General features: G+C 36.8%; 1 protein-coding gene across 1 annotated transcript in view; it reads left to right on the top strand.

Moving 5' to 3' along the window:
* Positions 1-24,281, top strand: part of CNTN5 (contactin 5) — a 1,123,225-nt gene that overhangs the window by 825,887 nt on the left and 273,057 nt on the right. The window contains exon 9 of the mRNA XM_024574613.3: positions 3,865-3,967. Within this exon, the coding sequence (XP_024430381.3) occupies positions 3,865-3,967 (103 nt within the window). The remainder of the gene's footprint in view (positions 1-3,864; positions 3,968-24,281) is intronic.

Here is a 24,281-nt window from a genome sequence, read left to right as displayed (position 1 = left end):
ATATTAAAAATGGTGGCTGAAATAAAACCAGCGGTGAAGGCAGGCGATCAGTTGTTGATGTAGTACATGTGCAATGCCTGGGCTGTTATACTCTGTGACTGAAATTCCCCACGAGAGTGGTGTCAAGAAAAGAGTTGTGAGTTAAGGTCAGAAACCTCCTATTTGTGCTCTATTTTCAGCAGCTATCTATAGAACCTTGGGCCACTTACCTGACCCCTTTGGTTCTTCTCCCTCATCTCTAAAAGAAAGAGGGCAAAGTAAATTGAAAAAAAAAACTTTAGCTGTAACATAATTATCCTATGAGACATAAAGCAAAACTTAATTCCTGAATATAATCAATTGTTAAAGAGCAAGACACATCTACAGAGATTTCTCATCTGTCTTTATATTATTACTATCAGAATAAAATTTAGAACAACCAGTTATTTCTTTTCTTTTTTTAAAGATTTTATTTACTTATTTTTAGAAAGAGGGAAAGGGAGGGAGAAAGGGAGAGAAACATCAACCAGTTGCCTCTCCCACGCCGAGGCATGTGCCCTAACACTGAAATCAAACCTATGAGCTTCAGGTTCACAGGCCAGTGCTCAGTCCACTGAGCCACACCAGCCAGGGCAGAACCAGTTATTCTTACAGTACAGCTCAAATTTGCTAATATAATTTGAAGTCTTTTGTTCAAGCTTTTAAATTTTATTTTTAACATCCAGTATAGATATTAGCAAACCTCTTGTTCCCTGTAGTGAGGCTTCACCTTATCTTTGACCACATGGGGACCATTTGAGGAACACCAGACAGCCCAACCTTCATAAAATTACTTTCCAGATATTACCAGAAGTACCCATCCTTTGAGTCATTCTTAAAGATTAAAGCTATAAAAGAATGTCTTCTTTGCAATCACAGACATTATTGAGAAAAGAACAGAGAGAATATTTGAGTGTGGCTCCTATTAACCAAAAAGTATCAATAATATCATGGTATGATTCAGAGTCAGATCGGGATTTTGAAGGGCCTGAACTGTTGTCCAATTCTGAGACCTACTTTAGTAAAAAGGGAAAAGAAGTACTAATGAAAAAGTTGATTCCAAAGGGAATTTTTTACTTAGGGTAGAAAAAGAAATCAAACCAAACTACTGGAGTTTTAGAGATTCAGGTCTCTTTCCTGTGAGACCTCTTTAAACAATTTACTAGAAATAATTATACAAAAATATATATTTTAATTCAACCTGACTTTCACTGCCCTTCTACAACACTCTAAAGTGCTCACCAACTGCCAGCGCTCACGGGGATTTGTGTAAGTAAGGGTACTCGTTTAATTGCTTAATTTTATAAGTATCGTGATAAATCATGTATTATTGAATCATCAGCTTAACAGGCAGACAGGGAACAAGAATATTACAAAATCAATGTGGGGACCAAATGGAGAGAGCAGAAGCTGATGTTAGGGACACTGAATATGATGCCTAGGAATCTTTAGATAAAGGCTTGTAAGTAAAAGGGCATTAAAGATAAACTTCTCAATATTGGATACACTCAGCAAGGTATCACTAGCAAGCCAAATCCTGCTATTCAGGACAGACATAGGAAAAAAAGAAGACATGTGGAACTGAAAGAAAGAAATTTGAATAAAGTGGGGGGAGAACAAAAGGAACATGTAATAAAAGCAGTAGAAGAGAAAACCATTACTGAGAAAGAGATAGAGAGGAAGTGCTTCACCATTTTTTTTGAGTGATGTAATAGTACTAATCGTCAGTTCACTTGTTATATATCAGGCTTGTGACACGCAGTGAGCAGAAAACTAGGAAGAAAATGAGGGAGTTAGCCTTTTAGAACAGGACATTACATTAATGGTAATTCTCTTATGTTCCCTCAGTTTATAGTTTAGAAAAACGAGACACAAAGGTCACTGACGTGTCAGAGATGGTAATCTAGCACAGCCGGGTCCAGAAGCCCAATCTCTCTAATAAAAATACCAGTGACTTTTTCATGATTGCTCTACAGATAACTAGAAAGAAAAAAAAAGCAAAGATAATCTTCTTGTCCTCAGTGAACTTAAACACTTTTCATCTAAAGTTGTTCACCATCTTCCTTTAAGACTTATCTCAAATCAATCATAAATAAAAATAATTAGCACATAAATGTTGTCTTTGTGGAAGGTAACTTTTTCTCCCTTTGCACACCCAATGCATCTTGCCTGAATATCGTATAGCATTCACCTTACTCTGTCTGGGTCTCTTTCTCTCCTCAGCTCTCTGTTCCCGCAGGCACACACAAGAGAATTACATACAGTGCTATACACGCACACAGACCTATATGTGCAAATATGCCCATAAACACAGACACGCACCCACACAAGCTCCTCAGAGAAGCTTCTGTGCTAAATCATACCTGTAGTGCTTTACACAATGGATTTCCTAAAAATTATTTGGGGCAGGACATTAACTCAAGGGCTGCCTGAGGGCACTAGCACGGGAATTCACCAGGCCTCAGCTAGCACACTTGAAAGCCTTATCCAAGTTCACGGCTTCAAATGCCATCTCTAAATGATGACACTTCATATATATCACCTGTCCAGAACTCATCTCAAACTTCCTTCTCTTGTTCATGATCTGGTCAGATCCTCCTTTCTTCTGAATATTTTATAGGTATCCAACTAAATATTCCTAAAATAAAAGTCATCAACTTTCCTACTATAGCTGTGTTCTTTTTTCTTTAGTTAACATCGCCCAACTCCTCCCCACCCCACCCCCAACCCCTAGCCCAAGCTAGAAACCTAGTGTTATTATTGGAGAGGCCCATACCTTTATCCTCAGCACCCCTATTATATGCCAAGTTCAACTCTTCAGTGGTTTTTCCCAGTTAGTGTTTTTCTCAATTTTTTAGTACCATCATTTAAGTTCAGGCCTTTATTACTACTACCTGGCATTATTGAAATAATGTAACAAACTTGCCAGTCTCTGCTCCGATTCTAGTATGTACATCTCAGCAAAATGTCAGTCCCTTATTCAAAACCCGAGTCCTACAGATTACTTACAGATTAAGGTTTGAATGACTTATTCTGATGATTCAGACCATCTATTTTTTGGACTCCTTTTTTATTTCCAAGTTTGCCTAGTATCATTTTCTTTCACATACCAATATGCCAGAAAAATTGATTTTCCTATTGCTGGTGGTTTCCCATCTCTCTTTGTTCATACCATTCCATTTACTTTCTTTTCTGTCTTTTCCCCACTTTTACAAACCCTGCTTTTACAGTCCCCTCAGATGCTTTAGGAATACCTCTTTCACGGCACTCATCACCTTCAATCTTGCATTGCAATTATTTTGATAAATAACTCTTTTCCCATACTTAAGTGTAGTATATATTGTTTCCTTAAGAACACACATGTCAAATGCTTGAGAGCACAGTCCATGGATAATGTATCTCTGTAATGCCCACAATAATTAGCAAAACGCTTGCAAATTTTAGATATTCAATAAGTATATTAACTTAATAAATAAGTGTTCATTTATTTGACAATGATAAAGTTCTGGTACTTTTACCTACTTTTCTTTAAATCAACAAGTATTTACCATGAGAAATATTTGTAGTTATTTATTTCATTTGGAATGTAATCAGTACCTAAACTACCCGTGTTAACTAACATTTAAATACTTTACAAAGTACTGAACATAACATGAAATCCAATCATTACGGTAAGACATAATGACTGAGTTTAAGTGTATTTTTTTCCAGTGCATCAAAAATTTAGCAATCCTCAAACACACGTTAACAACCAAACCACTGTGCTTTTTCAATGTAACCAGCCCCAGGATTGAGAAGAAATTGTGACATTTATTTTATGCTTAAAGACTGTTCTTTATTTCCCAGGTGTGATGGGAGAATACGAGCCGAAAATTGAGGTCCATTTTCCTTTCACAGTTACAGCTGCTAAGGGAACAACCGTTAAGATGGAGTGCTTTGCACTTGGCAAGTAAGTACATATTCTTCCATAATTACACACAATTGTTTATTAAAGTGCGACATACCTTATTTTTGAATCACTTATTTTGCTAGGTTTCATTTTCCCAGAAGCCCCTTGGTTGGACAAAGTAACCACTTATAATTATCTTTCTAGTCATTTCTATGAATAAGAATGTATATGTTTTTGCTATTTTAACACAGAGAAAGCTTTTTTAAATAAAAAAAAGATTTACATCTCTGCCAATGGGTCTTAAACTTTGCTATTATTCTTAAATTTTACTCAGCAATGATATAAATAAAAAGAGGATAAAAAATTAAGGTGATATCTGCTACTCACCTATAGCACATAGATTCCAATAAGCTGTAACAAGACAATGGTATAAAACCATAAAGACAATAATAGAGTGAGCCAATTGCTTACTTCAGTATCTCCTGAAATAACGATAACACGATAGCACCAGCTGTCAATATATACAACATGTAATCATTTTCCAAATCAGAAAGATGACTTATATCACACTCTGTGCCTGCTATACTTAATGATTCTATTTCGGAGAGTTTAAATCCCATGATATATAATTAATTTTCAATGATGTTTACAATATGAGTATTGGGTACAGAGACAGGAGTGGAATTTTGATTATATTTGATTAGAGCATTATGATTTATTTTAAACAGAGTGTTGTTGTTCATTTTTTTAGGGTGATAAGACCTCAGGGTGCTTTCTAACTCTGTAATTATAATTTGCATAACTGCATCTCTATCAGAGTTCCTAATCATTTAACTTTAGTTGTAGTGAGCTACTCTCACAGCATAAGTATAAAGTACTTGGAGGTAAAATGTGCAACATTAATATGCTTAAAGTAGGTTTAGCTTATGAGTGAGAAAAATAGCAAATATGAGGAATTTAGCTAGTGAAAGGAGGTGTAGGGCATGACTATAGTGAACACCATGTTTTCTAATATCAAGACATTAAATAACATATATGTGCAATTCTATTTAAACCTAAATAGAAGCAGGATCATATTAAACTAAAAACAAAATAAATTGCTGTGTGTTCATTCTTTTAAATAAAAGATGCCTATAAATAGAAAAATATTTCAAGAACCCAACATCCATCAAGGCGGTGTTTGGGCAGATATCTGAGGAAATCTTCCAAACACAAAGAGATTAGTTAAATGCACGTGGTTAAATAAGACCTTAAAAAAAGCCTTTTTTTTTTTTTTTTAAAGCCATTTGTCCATGTTATCATGTCAAGTATGCCTGGAAATGTCCAGAGTAAGCAGCTTAATTCTGACAAACACAAAAATAATGTATTTTAGTTTGATGACAAAGGTTAAGTATATCCTGCAGTTAAATAATTCTTAAATGCTAGTATTTGCACAAAAGCCACAAATAAAGGGGGAGAGTCATACTGTAAAACAAATTAGAGAACTAAATTTATAGAGAAAAAAACAGTATGGGATATTTCCCCAGGCAGACTTATTTAATAAGCTAGATGTGTTTCCTTTTAGAAGTCTTGAAATATGCTTAGTAAATTGTTGGTTAAAGTCCTTTTCATGCTGGGTAGGATTCAACAGTCACGTGATTTTAACACTGTATTTTCTTCAACTTCTCCACTCTTTCTCTGCTATTCCCTCTCCCCACACCATCCCAAATGAACAAATATAAGGGAGGGTAAAGAAGACACACAGATTGTCGAAGTCTCTGTTGTCCATTTCGCATCCTTTTTGCAAAGTGTCACAACTATGATTTTTTTCAACTTTATGAAGAGATATGCTTCTACCTAAAGACTAACCTACCATTCTGATCAAAGTAAACAGAGTCAAAGAAATAACAGCTTTCCAGATGGTAACTGTTTACAGCATATTGTCATGTGGAGTAGATGGCCACTATATCCCAACATAATCACAGCAATTTCACATTAATACCTGAATATGCTTGGTTCCCACAGCTCACCTGAGCTGCCTCCCACTTTAACAAGTACATGAATCTCTGATGGATCTTTGCCCAAGAACCCTATCAATTATCACTAAATATCAATAGGCTGATTTGCCCTCTCAGCCTTTCCACATGGAGTGTTTCAACCATGTGTTCCTCATAGAATTTTATAACTAAATTATGGCATATAGCATATCGAGCTCTTTTCTCCCTGGCTTGTGCACTGGCCGTTCCCTCTACTGAGAGCATGCTTCCCTGTTCTTTCCATGCTGGCTTCTACTTATCCTCTGGCCTCAACTTAAATAACACCTTCTAAAGAGACCATCTTCTCTAACTCACACTCCTTTTTCTCTGTCTAAATACTTACGTTTTTCTTCACAACTCTTAATCCAGTTTTAAATTATTTACTGTTATGTTCCTCTACTTTAAAACCTTTTTTTTCTCTGTATCAGTCAGGAATTCAGTTGGAAACTGGATCCATTTCAGAGGGTTCAGAATATTTTAGTAAAGGCACATGGTAAAGAACTGCCTGTGAGCAGGACCAAGGACAGAAACTAAGGCATTCGTAGACTAGTAGTTATAGCAGGAAGTCATTCTCACCCTTAAGCCAGAATGACACTATCCCTGATGAGATAGTGTCATCAGAATCAGGGACAAAAGATACAGAGTAGGACAGGAGCCACCCAGCGGGAAGGAGCTGTAGTTGCATTAGTCATGAAACAATGCATTAGAAGAACATAGAATCAGGAAATTCATATCCTGACTTCTTCTTCCACATGCCTTCTGACCCTCTCTGACGTATCTTAGGGCTGAAGGCAACCAGAAGCCAGCTTGCAAGCCAAGAGGATGAAGTTGGCAGTACAAAAAGCAAGGCAGAGACTGTGGGAGAAGAGAATGAACTCAGCAATACCATGTCTGCTTAATCCAATCAACTCTTTATCATTAACAGATAACAAATAACAGATTATTTATGAATAAAGCATTTTCTCTAACTCTCATTCCCTCAGACAAATGTGCCCCCATCCACTCCATAGCTCGATCTCTTGTCTGTTCTTTTCCTACTTATGCCTAAACGTACACTTGTATTATCCATACCTTTTCCTGAAGTCTCGCCTCACTCCAGCAGTATGTCTTTCTTAGACCTGCATTTTCTCCTCTTTTAATTTTCTCCTCAAAGCTTATTGTTGCATTCTATTTATACTTCATAGTTAACAAAAACAATCTAAGAAACCTCTTTATCCATTGACCCTTCAGGAGGGTTGGTTTGTTTGTTTGCTTTGAAGGCTAAGATAAGGTTAAAAATGAAAGAGACTTATCATGTTAAAATAATAGGATAAAGGTCAGAGTAAAAACTATATGTCACAGGGAGTAATATTTAATGCAATAATGGCTTGAAGGACAGACAAGAAAGATCATAACACAAAATCTTGCTGTCTCCACCACAGCCTCCTCCGTGCTTTATGGGGGCAATCCAGTTTTTCTATTAGAAAACACCAGTTTTCATCAAAGTCATTCATTGAATCAACTGCCTTCTTAGGTACACCCTCTCTCTGAGGGAAAAAAATAATTAATTCATAATGCAAAGAAGCCCAAAAGCAAGAAGTTGGCTTTGTACAGCTCATCTTATAAGTGTATATGAGCTAAAGTGTCTTCACAGAACCTAAAAACTGAAATATGTCTTCAGGTTTTGAAAACCAAATATGTGCCAGGTTCCATGGCACATAGCTTCCATGGATTTCCACAGCCCCTGTCCTCAAAGAGATGCCGTCCTGTCTTTATACATTTACTGGATCTAGCACCACCTCTGGAGTCCAGTCTTGGTCATTTCAAAAGCAGCCGCAGGCACCCTGACTAAGGTGTCCTCCTCAGTCAGCTTTTATCTCTAGAGAGACTGACTGCCCATCTTTCTTGTTCCAACTATAAACTGAGACTAAATGATAACAAAGGCAGATTTTCTTCCTCTTGAACTTCCTGAACCAGGGCAAACTGGGAAATTTCTTTGCATTGTTGCAGTCACCCTTTCAAACTGTCAGAATACAAACAACATTTTTACCCCTCTTGAGAAATACGTTTACTTCTCTGAAATCTGTCCCCGAAGATGTTCTGTTCTTGTAACTGAGAGACAGTAAGCTGACGCAGCCATAGTTGCACACTTCATTGTAAAAATACACATGCTGGTGCATTTCCTGTACTCTTAAGGGAAATAGCAGGAGACAAATGATTTTAGGTTATTGAACTTTACTCTCTCTTAATACACACAGTTTAACCAACCTGCCTAATCTGAAGTTAAGTAAAAAAAGTCAACAAGAAAGCTATAAGTTACATGTTTTCTTCTAAAGAAACCTCTACTTAAATCTCAATTTAGTAAAGACCAAATGGTTTCTCCACAAGTTGCTGCAGGAGAATACAACAGAAGTGGACTAGTTATAGTTCTAGAAATCTCTCTGCAAATAGAATTATACCACACAGAGAACAGAACATATGAACACATGAAGTGACTGTGATGTGCCATGTTTCGTATTGGCCAACACTGCGAAGGTATAATTTCCCCAGAAAAATGGGAAGTGCTTAAAGAGGACCCATAGGGAAACAAAGGTGTATAAAGGCTTGAGAAATACATCAAAGTGTAAAAAAAAAAAAAAGGAGAGGATTAATTTTTTTTGGGAAAGAAAAGGCTGTTTTAGACATATGGAGGGTTATTATCAAGAGATGGCTCCCAAGCTGTTCTCCAGTTTCAACATGACGGGGAGGGGGTGAAATTCCAACAGTATGGGAGTAGGCTAGCAGAATTAAGTTGGTGAAAAGTAGAATTTCTTGACAAAAAAAAGTTGTTACAGGGAAAATGGATTGTCAGCAGAGGCAGTAGAATCCCTTTCCCCACACTGCTGTAAGAATATAATAATATGAATTTATCTTCTAGTAATTTAGATGTAATAGCTCCTGAAAGGAGAGAAATGGTCTGGGTCAGGGTTGGAAGTAAATATTTAAAAATTCTTTTTAGCTGACTGCTCGCTCACCTACTCACTCGGGCTGAAAGTTGAATAGAAGTCTAGAGTCAAGCCTACTCAATTAGCTGCCTTTTGGCAAGTATATTGTTACATAACATTTTGGGGGGCCTGTGCAAGGATGAGAAATGCCTTTTCTTGCTCAGGGACTTTAGTTAGGGAAGCAGGGGTGTCTTAGATATTAACCAGGTCTACTTTTAAATACTGCACACTGCACTCTTGAAAGGAAATGAGAGAAAAGAGGTCAAAGACAATACAAGTACAAAATCCCTTAGGGCCCTAATAAATATTTCCGTTTAATGGCTCTCTATATCTATTGCATGCCATTGAAAATTGGTATATTTTCAACCAGTTGAAAATAACAAACTTACAGACTAAGTTTGTAAGTCTAGTCCATATAAGTCATTAACTAGGTAACAGAATAAGATGAGAATTTGCAGGTATGGAGAGTTAGTGACTGCAGCATGAAGCTACTGTGTCCAGGGCTGAGATGCAAAGCAGGAATAGTGGTAATTATTAAAACTTAGACCCAGGCACGAGACAGCTGGATTTCTGAGGGGGACAAAATGAAGCATGTCCTACAAGCATTGGGAAACCAAGCTAGATTCCTTTGCTGCTTCAGGAAGGACGTGCTGCTAAGAAGCAGTTCGCTGGAATCTCTTGCAGACCGGAAGCAGACCAGCAGACCGGGAGCAGAGCGTGCGTCCCTTTCCTCTAGCCTTGCATCTCCCTCTAGCGCCCCGTATTGGCAGTGCTTCTGTGGTCCAGTAACTGTTCCTCAGTCTCAAACACAGCAGTTCCTTAAATAATGTTTCACTTAACATCATCTTGTCACAGTGTTCACTGAAAAAAAAAAAAAAACCCAGTTCCCAGCTTGGGCCACTATCTGTGGAGTTTGGACGTTCTTGCCTGTCTGTGTGGGTTTCTGCAGGGACTCAGGGTTGCTCCCACACCCAGAGTTGTGCTGGTAAGGTGAATTTGCTGTCTCCACTGTCCCAGTCTGAGTAAGTATGGGTGTGTGACAGGCCCTGCGATAGAAGGGCTTCTTGTCCAAGGTGGGTTCCCACCTGATGCCCTGAGCTGGGATGGGCTCTGGCCTCCTGCAACCCTAAACAGGAATAAGTGTGTTGGAAAATAATTATCTTATTTTTATTAATCTTTCTTTAATGTATGCATAACTCACATTTATTTCAATGTTTGATGTTAGAAGAGTTTGTGGCCTTTATTTAGAAGTTTGGTGATGTTTTCTTGTGACCAGAAGTATGTGGTAGGAACTATTCTTTATGTCAATTAACCTGTGGTAAAATTGGTTTCTTTACAGTTGTTTCAATTAAGGTTGCCATTTCCCAGAACCTATCAACAATGTGAAGTGAGGGTTTACTGTCCCCTGACCTCACAATCCTACTCAGTCTTCAAGGCTTAGGTCAAATGCTGCTCCTCTGTTAAATCTTCCCGGTTCTGCTTAAGATCCAACCCCTTACCTGTAGGACTAATGGCCAGCCATATTTTATGGTTTAGTTTGGCCCATTGGGCTATTATGTATATCTTCCTTTATTGTGATACATATTTGAATCCCTGGAGTATTTTTCTGTGCAGTAAATATATTCTGTGCTGAATATATTTACTGAATTGAATTTGAGTCTGAGAAATGTGGTTGAACTTTCATAACAGCAGGTATGTTATTGCCTTGGATTGGTCAGACAAGGGTCTTTAGATGCCTCCTGCATACCTTGGCCCTGAAACTTCTGACCACGTTGCATGAACTACACATTGCTGGCAGGTTTCATCATGAGACCTTTTGCAGACTCCCAAGAAGATCACTAGATGTGTCATATAGCCACCAACAACAAAGAAGTAAAATTTAGTCACTGATGCTTAAATGACCCCATGCACAAGGGCAAAGCTGGGGTTATTCTGTAAAAAAAAAAAGCCGTAAGCTATAAAGCAATGTTCCTTTATCTACTCTGGCGATCCTGCAAGCTAATAGTGTTACAGGCCTATTTTTTTTAACTTTACACATTCCTTATCTTGCTTTTGCAGCCATTAACACACAATCAGATCGGCTGTGCTCAAAAGGACTTGAACTAGTTACTATAATAATTACGTGAATGACCTTTCCAGACTCATCTGAAACCTGGTGGTGAGGTGGGAGGGAAGAATCATCCGATTTCCTGCCCTTTTTAGTTTCTTCTTATCTCTCAGATAACAGTCACAAATTATCTTTTGTTGCACTCCAGCAAATGCCTATAGGGAATAGAGACATTAAGTGTTTTTATATGCTTATTGTACGTAAGAAAGTACCAGTTATCAATTCATAAAGTCATTTTTGCTGTAGTTTGTTTTCGTTTCCTCGGTCCTTAGCCCAGCTGTCTCAAATGGCTGCTCTTGTGTCCCATTGTAACTGTGAGAATGGCAAGTGTTCCTCTGGGATTTCCCACAGTCTGCAGCTGGCAAACATTCCTGAAAGAACCTGCTCTTTAGTTACAGATTGATGATTTATTAATACTATTGCTGACTGCTGGTCACTGAGGACTATAGGAATTAAAAAGAGAGTCGTGTGATATTTGTCAATCAAACCAAAATCAAATTACTTAAGTGTTAAATTGATAGATGTGTTAGTCACTGGGTGTAGGAATCAATAAATGTTTAGGTATCACAGGAAAGAAGTACATTATGGAATCAAGAAAACTATCCTTGTGACCTACTGGTTGCTTGAGTATTATGGAAACCAAGGATGCATCCTCATTTCAGGCGGTACCCGAAGGAGATGGGTGCAGATGGAACCTTACAGATCACATAGCCCAATATCAACTAGTAGATGGGAAAGTGAGACTCTGCAGGAAAGGGCCAGACAACAACATGTGGGCTTGCTGCCCAGGATAATGGTTTGATGCTTCTTCATTTATGTTCCACATATTTTTAGCATTCTTCTCTAGTGCCAACTGTTTGCTTTTGTACTCAGAAGTGTGGTCTAGTTCTAGAGAAACACAACGAATAATTCACAAGATTTTTTACACCCAGAGTCACAGTTAACTGACACACGTCTAACTTTTCAAGAGCTGTCTAAGGACTAATTAATCTGCTTCACCAGGAAAATGGCATACACATGAAAGATCTCATAGGCTACCAAGCTATAGACCACAGGTGGCAAACACAAGGCCCGTGGGCCGAATCCCGCCCTCCACCTTGTTTTATCCAGCCCGGTGCCTTGTTTCTACCCAGCGGCAGCACCCAGCTCCCTGCCCCTAGTTAAGGAGTAGTTACATTTATACAGTCCTAAAATTACATTCAGCCCTCTAAGGCAACCACAAGGCTGATTGGCCCCTGGTGAAAATCAGTTTGACACCCCTGCTGTAGAAGTAGAACCAGGTCTCCTGATTTTAAATTAATACTCCTCTCAGCTTATCATACTACTTTTTAGTTGTTAAAAGTAATTCCCATTTTATCAAAGCCAGGCATTTTTAAAAAGGTTTTATTTATTTATTTTTAAAGGGAAAGGGAGGGAAACATCAATGTGTGGTTGCCTCTCACACCCCTCTACTGGGGACCTGGCCCACAACCCAGGCATGTGCCCTGACTGGGAATAGGACCAGTGACCCCTTGCTTCGCAGGCTGGCACTCAGTCCACAGAACAACACCAGCCAGGGCAGCAATAATTTTTTTTGATGCACATAAGTAACTCAATGATTGAGAATTAAAATTATTAATATATAAGATAAGCCACCAAGGGCATAAAGCAAGATAATAACAAATGACTGAGATTTTTTACTTGGATCATTTTAGATTCATCCAAAACATCTATTTTGGATGAATCTTCTTGGAGTTTTCATGGAATAACCTCTTCCATTGGATTTTAATTGTGGATCAGAAACTGGTTAGCTGCTAACATTCATAAAGAATATATAATGAAACACTACATCCATCAGGAATTTCTAATTTATATCCCACCACCCCCTAAAATACACCAGATACACAATCTTTTTTTTAGTCTTCACCCGAGGACATACTTATTGATTTTAGAAAGAGGAGAAGGGACAGAGAATGAGAAGGAGAAAAACATCGATTTGGGGGAGAAATATAGATATGAGAAACATCAATCAGTTCCTACTGGGGACCAAACCCCCAACCTAAGAATGTGTCCTGACTATGCATCAAATTTGTGATATTTTGGATTATGGGGTGATGCTCCAACCAACTAAGCCACACCAGCCGGGGCCAGATACATATATAATCTTGACACTTGAGTAAGCCTTTAATGGAGCAAAAGTAGAAAAAGTTTTAACCTCAAAATTGTCAAATATCTCAGTATAGTTAAAGCTGAACTTCTACGTAGGACCAGATGGTTTCTAGATATCACTAAAATTCTTTTTTTTTAAATGTTTTTATTTTATTTATTTATTTTTTTAAAGATTTTATTTATTTATTTTTAGAAAGAAGGAAAGGGAGGGAGAAAGAGAGGGAGAGAAACATCAATGTGTGGTTGCCTCTCACCTGGCCCCCACTGGGGACCTGGCCTGCAACCCAGGCACGTGCCCTGACTGAGAACCCTTTGGTTTGCAGCCCGCAGTCAATCCACTGAGCTACACCAGCCAGGGCCTAGATGTCACTTAAATTCTAACCACATCTCTGACATGATTTGTCATTGGGTTAAAAACATTTTTAAAAAAAAAAACAGGAATAAATGTAGGCAATTCTTTTATCTTTCTGACCTCAGTTTCTTTAATTTGAACTCTTCTAGTCTTGGGTTTCTATTTTTTATGTAATCAATCGCCCACAAATTCCCCCTGATTTTTCTACTAACAGTTTAAATTTTATGCAAATGACAGTCTCTTCTATCATTAAATACTGACATTACAACTCTTAAAGTCTATATCTGTTACATCAAACATGTTGAAGCCTTTTTATTTGAGGTCTAATTCTGACTAATACGTTTAATGATAGCACTTAGTTTTTAAAGCTAACATAGTACATAGATTCTTGAAAGCGGTATGCGTCTTACTGTTTTATTGTACTATGAATTAATCCTTCTTATAATACGTTTCATTCCTGTTATATTGGTATTATTTGAACTAGGGCAGCATCAAATCTTGTCCAGTAAAAAAAGATGAGTTTAGAATGTAAAGATGTTTTCAGATACATTTCTTAGAATGATTTGACATGAAGTTGGATATTTAGTTAACAAGCATTGCAATGTGCGTGGCATTATCATTTAATATATTTTAAAATTTTGTATTTTTCATTTCAATAACTGGAGTTTTGAATGTCATGATCATATATGACGAAGAATATGGTATGTCTTCCTTGACACCTCACTCTCCCTAACTTTACTAGCCCAGTACCCCACCTCCAACCCAAGGCATCATCACTGACCTCCCTCAGTCCTTCTGCCCCAATCTGTCACCCATTTAAAAATCCCTCAAGTGTACCTCTTTCTTTCTATTCTATTTGCCACAACCATACATAAAGTCTATTATTATTTAACTAGTTTCTCTCATTTTTCTTCAAATAAGACTAAAGATGTCCCTTTAAATTATCACCACACTGATGGTCTGCCAGCTTTGGGAATTTCTCCAAGGCTGCTTTCTTTCAAGTCCTGCTACACGTACTTTATTGGTTCTGTTTTCCTAGAACTCTACTCCTGACTTTCGTATCACTCCCCATCCCAGTGAGACCTTTGGACTTTTAAGCTGGTTGTTGACTCCAGCTTCACCTCCTAATTTCATCTACTTGAAATTCTTCAAACCTTGTCCCACAGCCATGGGTCTAGACTGGTTCCTAGAACGTCAGCTCCACACCCATCTTCGTCGATCTACATAATAAGTTTTTACTCCCTCTGGACACAACCTCCGTGACAGTTTCTCGACGTATAAACACCTACATTAACTTTCACTCTTTCTTTCTTTACATTTTTATATGTTTGATCACCATAACTGTCTCTTAAATTTGTTCCCACACAGTTGGTGCAAAGTGAATTTTTGTTGACTGAATTAAATCATTCATCAACATAGCAGGCCTGTATATATGCTCAAGGAGAAGTAGATATGAACTAATATACTAAAGAATTTTTTTAAAGATTTTATTTTTAGAGATAGGGGAAGGGAGAGAGAAAAAGAGGGAAAGGAACATCAATCTGTTGCCTCTCACACAACCGTGCCTGCGCCCAGACATGTACGCTGATAAGGAATTGAGCTGGCGACTTTTTGGTTTGCAGGCCAGCACTCAGTCCACTGCGCCACACCAGCCAGGGCCATACTGGAGTATTTTAAGCCTGAGACCACATATGCATCGGCATTTAGATTGTGAAGTTAAACGCTGAGTGGGTCTATTAGGCTGCACCTCAGAGGATGGCTTCACTTTGGTAGTGGCTGTTCCTATACATCCAGATTTCAGAAACAATTTTTACAGTTGACATGTTCACTCCAGCATGATTGGCTTGCCCTACCAAAGTCACTCCGATGAATCACAGTTTTTCTTTCAGTAATTACACATTTAGGTTGGTGGTTTCCTTTGGGTCTTTAGGGAGGCACTTTAACCTCAGTAGTCACACGTTTAAAAATCATATTCTGTGGTCTAGTGCCAAAAATATTTCTATGAATACTTAATCCCATAAAGTCTAGTATAAGACTTATTCTTTCCAATTCAGAATTTATCCTGAAAATAAGAATGCCTCATATCTACACACCTTTAAGTATTTTTCCAAGACATTTGATACAAGAGAAAACTTTCCGTTATATCTTTGATGACTATGATGCCCAGGACTTGGAAGACCACATATAAAGTTTATTTGTACACTCTCATGTTCTTATCAAAGGAGCACCCACAGACATAATTTCATACTTGTCTTTGGAATGTCTCTCAGGGCATCAGAAAATTTGAAAACAGGTGCCAATGAGATGAGGTGGAACAAGGATGAAATCACAGGAAAACCCTGCTAATTAAATTGTATTTTTCAAAACCATCTCTCTGCCTTTAACTTATTGGTAATATTAGCTAGCTTTCATTTATACTTGAAAAATTTTTTGTTCTAAAAAATTACTGTGAAGTTAAAATATTGCAACTTCATATTCTTCAGCTGTGTTTTGAATCTTACAGTACTTTTTCAATATGCACTAAAATCTGTAAGCACAATGTAGAAACATCACAGTGGTTCTGAATCGTCTTACACCTCACGCAGTGCTGCCTAAAATAACTCATTTTATAGTTCTTCACCCTATATAAGCATTTTCTATGTCATATGGCAGCAGGGTAGAAGGTGTCATGCATTTTTGACCCAGTACCTCTTGTACCCATTGTCCTTGGCTGTGTGTTCGATTTCCAGTGGCAGATTCACATGTTCCCGGTAGCATTTGCTTCACTTACATGCAGCACATCCCCTACACAAGTGCAGTGTGTGTACCTGTGTGTGTGGATTAATGGTTCAATCCTCAGAAAGAATATCTTAAGAAAGAAGATGTTAAGACATAAAGTAAACATCGGTCATCCTGTTTTTCTGTATCCTTTTTTATTTGTGATGTAAAGTAACCGCACTTACCTACTCTTCCAGTCCCTGTTTTTGTTGGTAACTGTATGATGCAGAATAATTTCACTCCAAATCTCTATAATATTGTTTATTCTGAAGAACAACTTTAGCTGATAACCAACAGATATAAAAATGAAATGCAATGGGGACATGTGTCAATAGTAGTTTTATAGTACAAAAGGCAAATGATAAGTAATTTAGGTCACTTTTATTCCCTACTTTTTCTTTTCTGTTGGAGATCAAATGAACCTGGCTACAACTTTTAGAGTGTCTTATTTATGTCCGTTTTCTCAAAGGAAGGTACATTATAAAATCAGGTCACTTGCTTTATACATCCCTACAGAGAAATGTAGCCGTCTCCACATTTCTGAAAAAAGAACACACATCAGCATTTCCTGCACAGGCAGGAAGGGGAAGAACATCTTCCTGCCTCCACTTGCATGTAATTCCATTAAACACTTAGCCACACTCTACTAAGAAAAGGCATAGATATAATACAACCCAGAGCACATATTTAAAAAAATTTAACATCTTTGAAATCCAGATGTATATTACAATGACGATATGTCATCATTTAAATAGCAATTTTTTTCTTATTGATTCTTACAATAATGTGTGTCTTACAACCAGAGGTATTTTAGATGTGATGAATGACAGTAATTAGGGCTAACGTGGCGTGGATACCTAACTCTAACTTAGCGAAGGAGTCATTCAGAATCTGAGTGATAAGCTGTTCTTCCTTCACTTACATAAAGTTTATTTTTTTAAATCTGAGTTAATAAACAGTTACATCCCCTGTAGCATTGGAAAGCCATTAGAAAAATGGTTGTTGACTACATTTTTATCTTATGGAAGAGATTAAAATATAAAGAAAGCTAGTCCAAAAGGATTCCTCTGCTCATTGTTTTCAGCATTTCTTGAGTCTCTGACTTTTATTAACTGTAGGTCACATAACAGAAAATAGAAGAAATATAAGGAATGATATCTAAAGAGATTATGCAGAAGATGTTTACCCCATTAGGTTCTTGTTTTGATTTCTTTTGGAACTAAAGGAGTAAAAGGGGAAGAATAAATATTGTATTGTATTTTCAGTGACTTAAATGTATGGAGAAAATATACATAGGGTCTGGCACAAATAATACCCCCCTTTTAAAAAAATCTTTTATTATAAAATCATAAGCATGTGATTCTGTAACACAACAATATCACACTCAAGCACCATATGGCATTTTAGGTAAAATGTTCAAATTGCTGCCCGTCCCATGCGAGACATCCACAGTCCTATCAACCACACTCAAGCAGGTGCTGCTTCTGCCGGACCCCGTGTGTTAAGTTAGAAGTCCAAATAGGTAAATTAGCTGTACGGCTAAAGTATTTCTTCAGGCTGCTTCTTAAAACCTTTCCTGAGGTAGAGTGGGCATGCAATAAAATGTTTAAAGTATGCAATGTGAAACATTTTAACATATGTATACATTCATGAAATCATTACATAGCCACATAATGAATATACCCAGTACCCATAAACATTTCTGTATGTACATTTTTAATCTTCCCCTTTTTTCCATCATTCATTTCTAAACCCAGGAAACCACTCACTGGTCTGATCTCTGTTCTGTTGCTACACATTAGTTTCCATTTTTCTAGAGTTGTATATAACCTGAGTTATACAACATGCATTCTTTTTTTTAATCAGGCTTTTTTCACTCAATAATTATCTTGATTCATACCAGCTGTTGGGTGTGTAAATAGTTCTTTTCTTATATTGCTGAATAGTATTCCATTCTATGACTAATGATAATACATTTATGTATTACCTATTTGTGGACACTTGGGTTGCTTCCAAGTTTCACCTATTACAAATAAAACTTCTATAAACTTTTATTTACAAGTCTTTGCATGCACATAAGTCTTCGTTTTCCCTAAGTGACATGCTAAATATTTCTTCTAGGACCTTGAAAATATCTAACATAGTTTCAATAACTGTTTTAATGTTCTTCTCTATTATTTCTACTACATGTATCTCTTTTCTGTCAGTTTTAGATGATTTGTGTCTTTTCTCCTCATTATAAGTTATATTTTCCTCATTCTTTCCATGCCTGGTGATTGTTTTTATTGGTGCCATATATTTGAATTTTACATTGTTGGATATTGGGTATTTTTATATTCTCGACCTTTTTTTCTGAGATGTGGTTAAGTTACTTGCAAACAATTTTATCTGCTCAGGTCCTTTTTTTTAGACAAGACCTGAGTAGCATTTACTTAAGGTTTAATTTTTTTTTTTTCCCATCACTGAGGTAAGACTTGTTTTAATGTTCTAGCCAATGGATCCTGAGCTATGAGATTCTCCACTCTGACTATCGGAATAGGAACTATTTTTGGCCTGGGTGAATTCTGAGAACTATTTCTTTCAATCTTTTCAAGATGTCCTTTCTCATCTTCAAGTCATTTTCTTATATGCACATGCTGATGAGTGCTAACCTGAATACTCAAGGGGGTTGCATTTTGGTAGATTTCTGACATTCTCTCTTAATGCAGTTCTCTTTCAAGTGTTACAAATTCTAGCTACTTCAGCTTGCCCAGACTCCCAGTTCTTTCTCCTCATGTCAAAAAGACAGCTGAGGTTTGCCGAGTCTCCCCTTCTTATGCTGTAGCTAAGAAACGTTGCCCAGAGAGTCAGCTGAGGCGGTTGGAAGGCTCAATGTACTTATTTAGCTTATTTCAGGGACCATTGTCCTTTATAGCCTGATGTCCAATATTTTGAGGTTCATTTCTTTCAAACATTTTGTCTAGCGTTTAGCTGTTTCCTCCTCCGTCATTTTTAGTTGCTCAGGAGAAAGTAAATGAAAGGTAAAAAGGAAAGGCACCCTAAGTATATTTAAGGTATACTTAGGGTAAGTATACCTTAAGTATAATCAAGAAGGTAGAAATAAATCAATCTGCATGTCTTCATTAGAAGAAATTATGCACAAACTCTGGCAATAGAAAGGTCATAAAATGGTTGTCTGACCAAATCTTTCCTCAGAAAAAATTTAAAACAGGGAAAGTAAAAAGCAAAAATAATTTAATCTAAATTCTTCCAAAAAATCTTCTAGATTAAATTCACAGGAACCTATAATTCTTATATGGTTAAATAAGGTGTATTTTTGAGCAGCAGTATGTGAACAAAGGCTTAGTAGTTTGATATCTAATTTCAATAGCAACTCAGTCATTTACCTGCTGTATTCATCAGATGAGTTACCCTCTTTGAATCTCATTTTCAAAATCGGCAATGCCTGTCTCATAAAATTACTCTCAGATGTAACTAAGAGACTCAATATGTAAAGGGCTGTCAATTACATGTTAATTCCCTCTTTCACCCTCCCTCTCTGGAATATTTGGGAAGCACTATTTATTTTAAGAAACACTTGCCTATCCTCCAATGTTTTGCTTTTTCTGAAATACCATCCAAGACACAGTTCCTTTCTCAAGCTTTCCCTGAGCAAAGAGTGCCAGCCTTTTATAAACTTCACTTTCGCTGCTACCATTCAGCTTTTCATGGTTTCCACTGAAAATGGACCATTGAAAATTTGTTGCCTGGCTTTTTGCTAATAATACATATTGCCAAGTGCCTCAGTAATCCAAAAAAACTCTGAACCTATAAGATGTTTCTATGTATATTAAATATTAGATATTTTTATCAGTTTTATCTTTCCCAAACATCATTTCAAGATAAAAACTTTCTTTGGTCTCCACAAGTTAAAAAAAATCTTTTGTCTTGTTTTGTTTATTTTTATTGTTGACATTATTACAAATGTCCCCGTTTCCCCCTCCTCTGACTGTCTCCACCCAGCCCCCCTTCCCTCTGGCCGTCACCACGCTGTGTCTGTGTCCCCGGGTTATGCAGATATGTTCTTTGGCTGATCCCTTCACTTTCTTTCATCCACTTACGCCTCCAACCTCCAATCTCCTCTGACAGCTGTCAGTCTATTCCATGTAATCGTGACTCTCTTTCTACTTTGTTCATCAGAAGTTTTAAGATTTTAGAGCTGATTTTAAATATTAAGCAAAAGAGGACATTTTACTATGGCTGTTATTATTTAAAGTATTTGACATGATTGTTTTACCATCAAATTTGACATCTCATCTTCAAAAATGCCAAGAAGCCACGAAACTTGTAAACTGTAAATACTAAAAGGCAATTATTTAAGGAAAAATATATGTAAAATATATAAACATTGTTCCTTCATCAGTTGTAATTGTTTAATAACTATTGCTACAAGATCCTTGAGATCTGGATGTAAAAAACAAAACAATGGTTAACAAAATGTTTGAGCCATATTCTGGTTTTATTTACCATGTGGGTTACACATGCAAGTGGAATGCAGATGTTAATACAACTCAAACAATCAAATCTTAACCTGTTCCCCATACCTGACATAGACCGTGGAGTTATCTACTCCTTATATGAAGTGATTAATAGCCTATTGAGCCTCTTGGCTTCTGTGAGCTTTTTTTTTTTCCAGTTAAAAAACGTTCTAAAAAATAATGGAAAATTTTAATATGTAAAGATGGAGAATAAATCTTAACGGCCCTTTCACTCCACCTTTACAACAAAATAATAGTATTGTGTGTTAATAAATTATTCAATATTTGTGTGCATCCCCTATTAAAATCATAAAATGTTAAGGCTTATTCTGGCTTTATTTGAATGGAAATTCATTTAAAACATTTTACTCTATAAAAATAAACTGAATAAGTGTAAACTCCAGCAAACTGTTCTGGGCTGCACTCTGAACCATATAGTATGCTAGATTTTGAATTCATAGTATAGGTATAGGTACAGAGGAATAGAATTAATTTGTGCTAATATAATCAAATTGTCATATTTCATGGGCTTTTGCACTGTCAACCTAATGGTAAAGAATGTGGTTATAGTAGAGAACAGAATTTACTATAAAAAAGTAGGCAAAAGCCAAAGCCTCTCATTAGCATAGCATCTTAACCATGTGAAAGATGATGCTGTGCCATAGATTTATGTAATCTACTGTGTACAAATATTACCAGTGTGCATATATTCTGTATGCCTCCTTGTTTGTCCACTTTTCTCCATCTCTTCTTTATATATAGCCTCAAGGGTCAAAGAGATAATATACACGAATATGTATCTTTAACATGTATAAAAATAATAGCTTCAGAGTTATCTTTTCTTTCTAGCTGGAGGATTACTGTTTCACCACCAGTCCACTTACCTGTAGAAACAGAAAAAATAAAACATGCTTCTTAGGTTTGATGCAGATCCTAGCCAGCAGGATCTTGTGGTGTGGTGGCAATAGACAAACACACACAGACTACAGAAATCCTGTGGAGAAAAAGGGACTGCACGGCCACTCCCCAAGTGAGAGAGGGTGAGAGGGCTAGAGAGAGCCCAAGAGAGAGAGCCAACCCCTGCCTGGACAGGCTTTTATTGCTTTTCTGGGCACTTTACATCGAGGATGGTCCTCATTTACTATGCACAGGTTCACTGTAGGTGATTACCTTTTACAGACAACAAAGGACAGAAAGCTGCTAATTACTTCAAAGAGAAGGATGTTACAGCTCAAGGGGGAAAGTGGTTGAACTGGTTACACTCCATACTTGGGTGGTTTAGCACAGACTTTAGGAAGTTAAAGATACTTGGTAAACATTTGCTGCCTCAATTCAAGGTGAGGGAGTTTTAGCAAAAGCAAGTCTCATAGAAGCCTAAGTACAATGCAGGCTTGATTCCCCATGGGAGAACCTGTCCATGGGCATGGGTCCTGCCTGCTGAACCTCGCACCCACTGGTTTTTCCAAGTGGGAGCTGGGCTACATTTCCCATGTGTGGAACAGTTCTCCATAAGGTTTCTGAGCAGATTAAATGTTATACCAAATAAAAATCTGAGAAAAAAAATAAAAGTTCAATTAAAATAGCTATATAGTTTTTATAGTTCAGGAATAATAAATTAATCAAGGGCCAGGAAAATTACACTTCACAAACACAATCTTTTCATAAACTAAGGCCTAGATAGAAATTAAATAACTACCAAGAGTCTCCCATAAAATCACAAAGCCAGGCCTAGAATCCACATCTCATTACCATTTGTCTATTATATTTTCCACTGGATAGTACGTAGACAGTAGTTTTACATAAAACCCTGGTGATAATATCACCTGGTATTAATATCATACTCAATGGTGAAAAACTGAATGCTTTTTCTTTAAAATGAGGAACACAGCAAGGATGGCCACTCTTGACACTTTCATTCAATATTGTACTATAATTCAGAGAGCAATTAGTCAAGAAAGATAAATGAAAGTCCTCTAAATCAGAGAGAAAGAATTAAAATTACCTGTTTTCAGATGACTTGGTCTTCTGTGTAGAAACTCTAAAAACGCCATATAATCAGAATGACTGTTAGAGCTCATAAATGAATTCAGAATACTTGCAGGACACAAAATCAACATACAAAATCAGTTACATTTTCATACACTAACTATAAACAATCTGAAAAAGAAAATAAGAAAACAATCTCATTTGCAGCAGCACCAAAAAAGAATAAAATACTTGGGAATAAACTTAATTAAAGAGATGAAAGACTTGGACACTGAAAACTATAAAATATTTTTTAAAAAATTTATGTATTTTTAGAGAGGAGTAGGGAGGGAGAAAGAAATGGGCAGAAATATCAATGTGTGGTTGCCTCTTGAGAGCCCCCTACCGGGGATATGGCCTGCAACCAACGCATGTGCCCTGACTGGGAATCGAACCAGAGACCCTGTGGTTCACAGGCCAGCATTTAATCCACTAAGGCATGCCAGCCAGGGCTGAAAACTATAAAATATTGATGAAGGAAATTAAAGACACAAATAAACAGAAAGACATCCTGTATTATAGATTAGAAAAACATTTTAACATCCTGTTAAAATGTCCATATTTCTCAAACAATTTACAGATTCAATGCAATTTCTATCATAACAATGGCATTTTCTACAGAAATAGAAAAAATAATTTTAAAGTGCATACGGAACCACAAAAACACTCAAATAACAAAAACAGTCCTTAGAAAGAAGAACAAATATGGAGGCATCATGCTTGCTGATTTCAAATTATGTAACAAAGTTACAGTAATTAAAATAATATAGTTCCAGCATAAAGACAGACATATAAGCCAAAGGAAAGGAATAGAGAACCCAGAAAATAAGTCCTCATATATATGATCAATTGATTGAGACAAGAGTGTCAAAACTACATAACTTGGAAAGGATATCCTCAACAAATGGTGCTGGGAAACCTGGATATCAACATGCAAAAGAGTAAAAGTGAGCCCTCATCTTATACCACACACAAAAACCAATGCAAAATGGATCAAAGTTTTAAATGTAGGACATGAAACCATAAAACTCCTATCGATAAAACAGGAGAAAATCGCCCTGACATTGATCTGACAATGGGCTGTTGGATACGACACCAAAAGCACAGGCAACAAAAGCAAAGATTGACAAGCGGGACTATATCAATCTAAAAAGCCTCTGCACAGCAGGGAAACAACAGAGGGAAAATGCAATCTATAGAACAGGAGAAAATATTTGCAAACCACATACCAGATAAAGGGTTAATATCAAAATATGGAAGGCATATGATACTTTTAAATAGCAAAACCAAACCAATAAATAAATAATAATATGATCAAAAGGCAGGCAAAGGACTTGAATAGACATTTTGCCAAAGAAGACACAAAAATGGCCAACACGTATATGAGAAGGTGCTCAACATTACTAATCAATAGGGAAATACAAATCAAAAACACATAATTTACCCTACACTTGTTAGAATGGTAACACTAAAAAAAAAGATAAGGAGTA

Source organism: Desmodus rotundus, chromosome 5 (genome assembly GCF_022682495.2).
Source record: "Desmodus rotundus isolate HL8 chromosome 5, HLdesRot8A.1, whole genome shotgun sequence".
Taxonomy (NCBI): Eukaryota; Metazoa; Chordata; class Mammalia; order Chiroptera; family Phyllostomidae; genus Desmodus; species Desmodus rotundus.
Note: the sequence above shows the minus strand (reverse complement) of the source record. Positions and strands in the feature narration are given on the sequence as shown.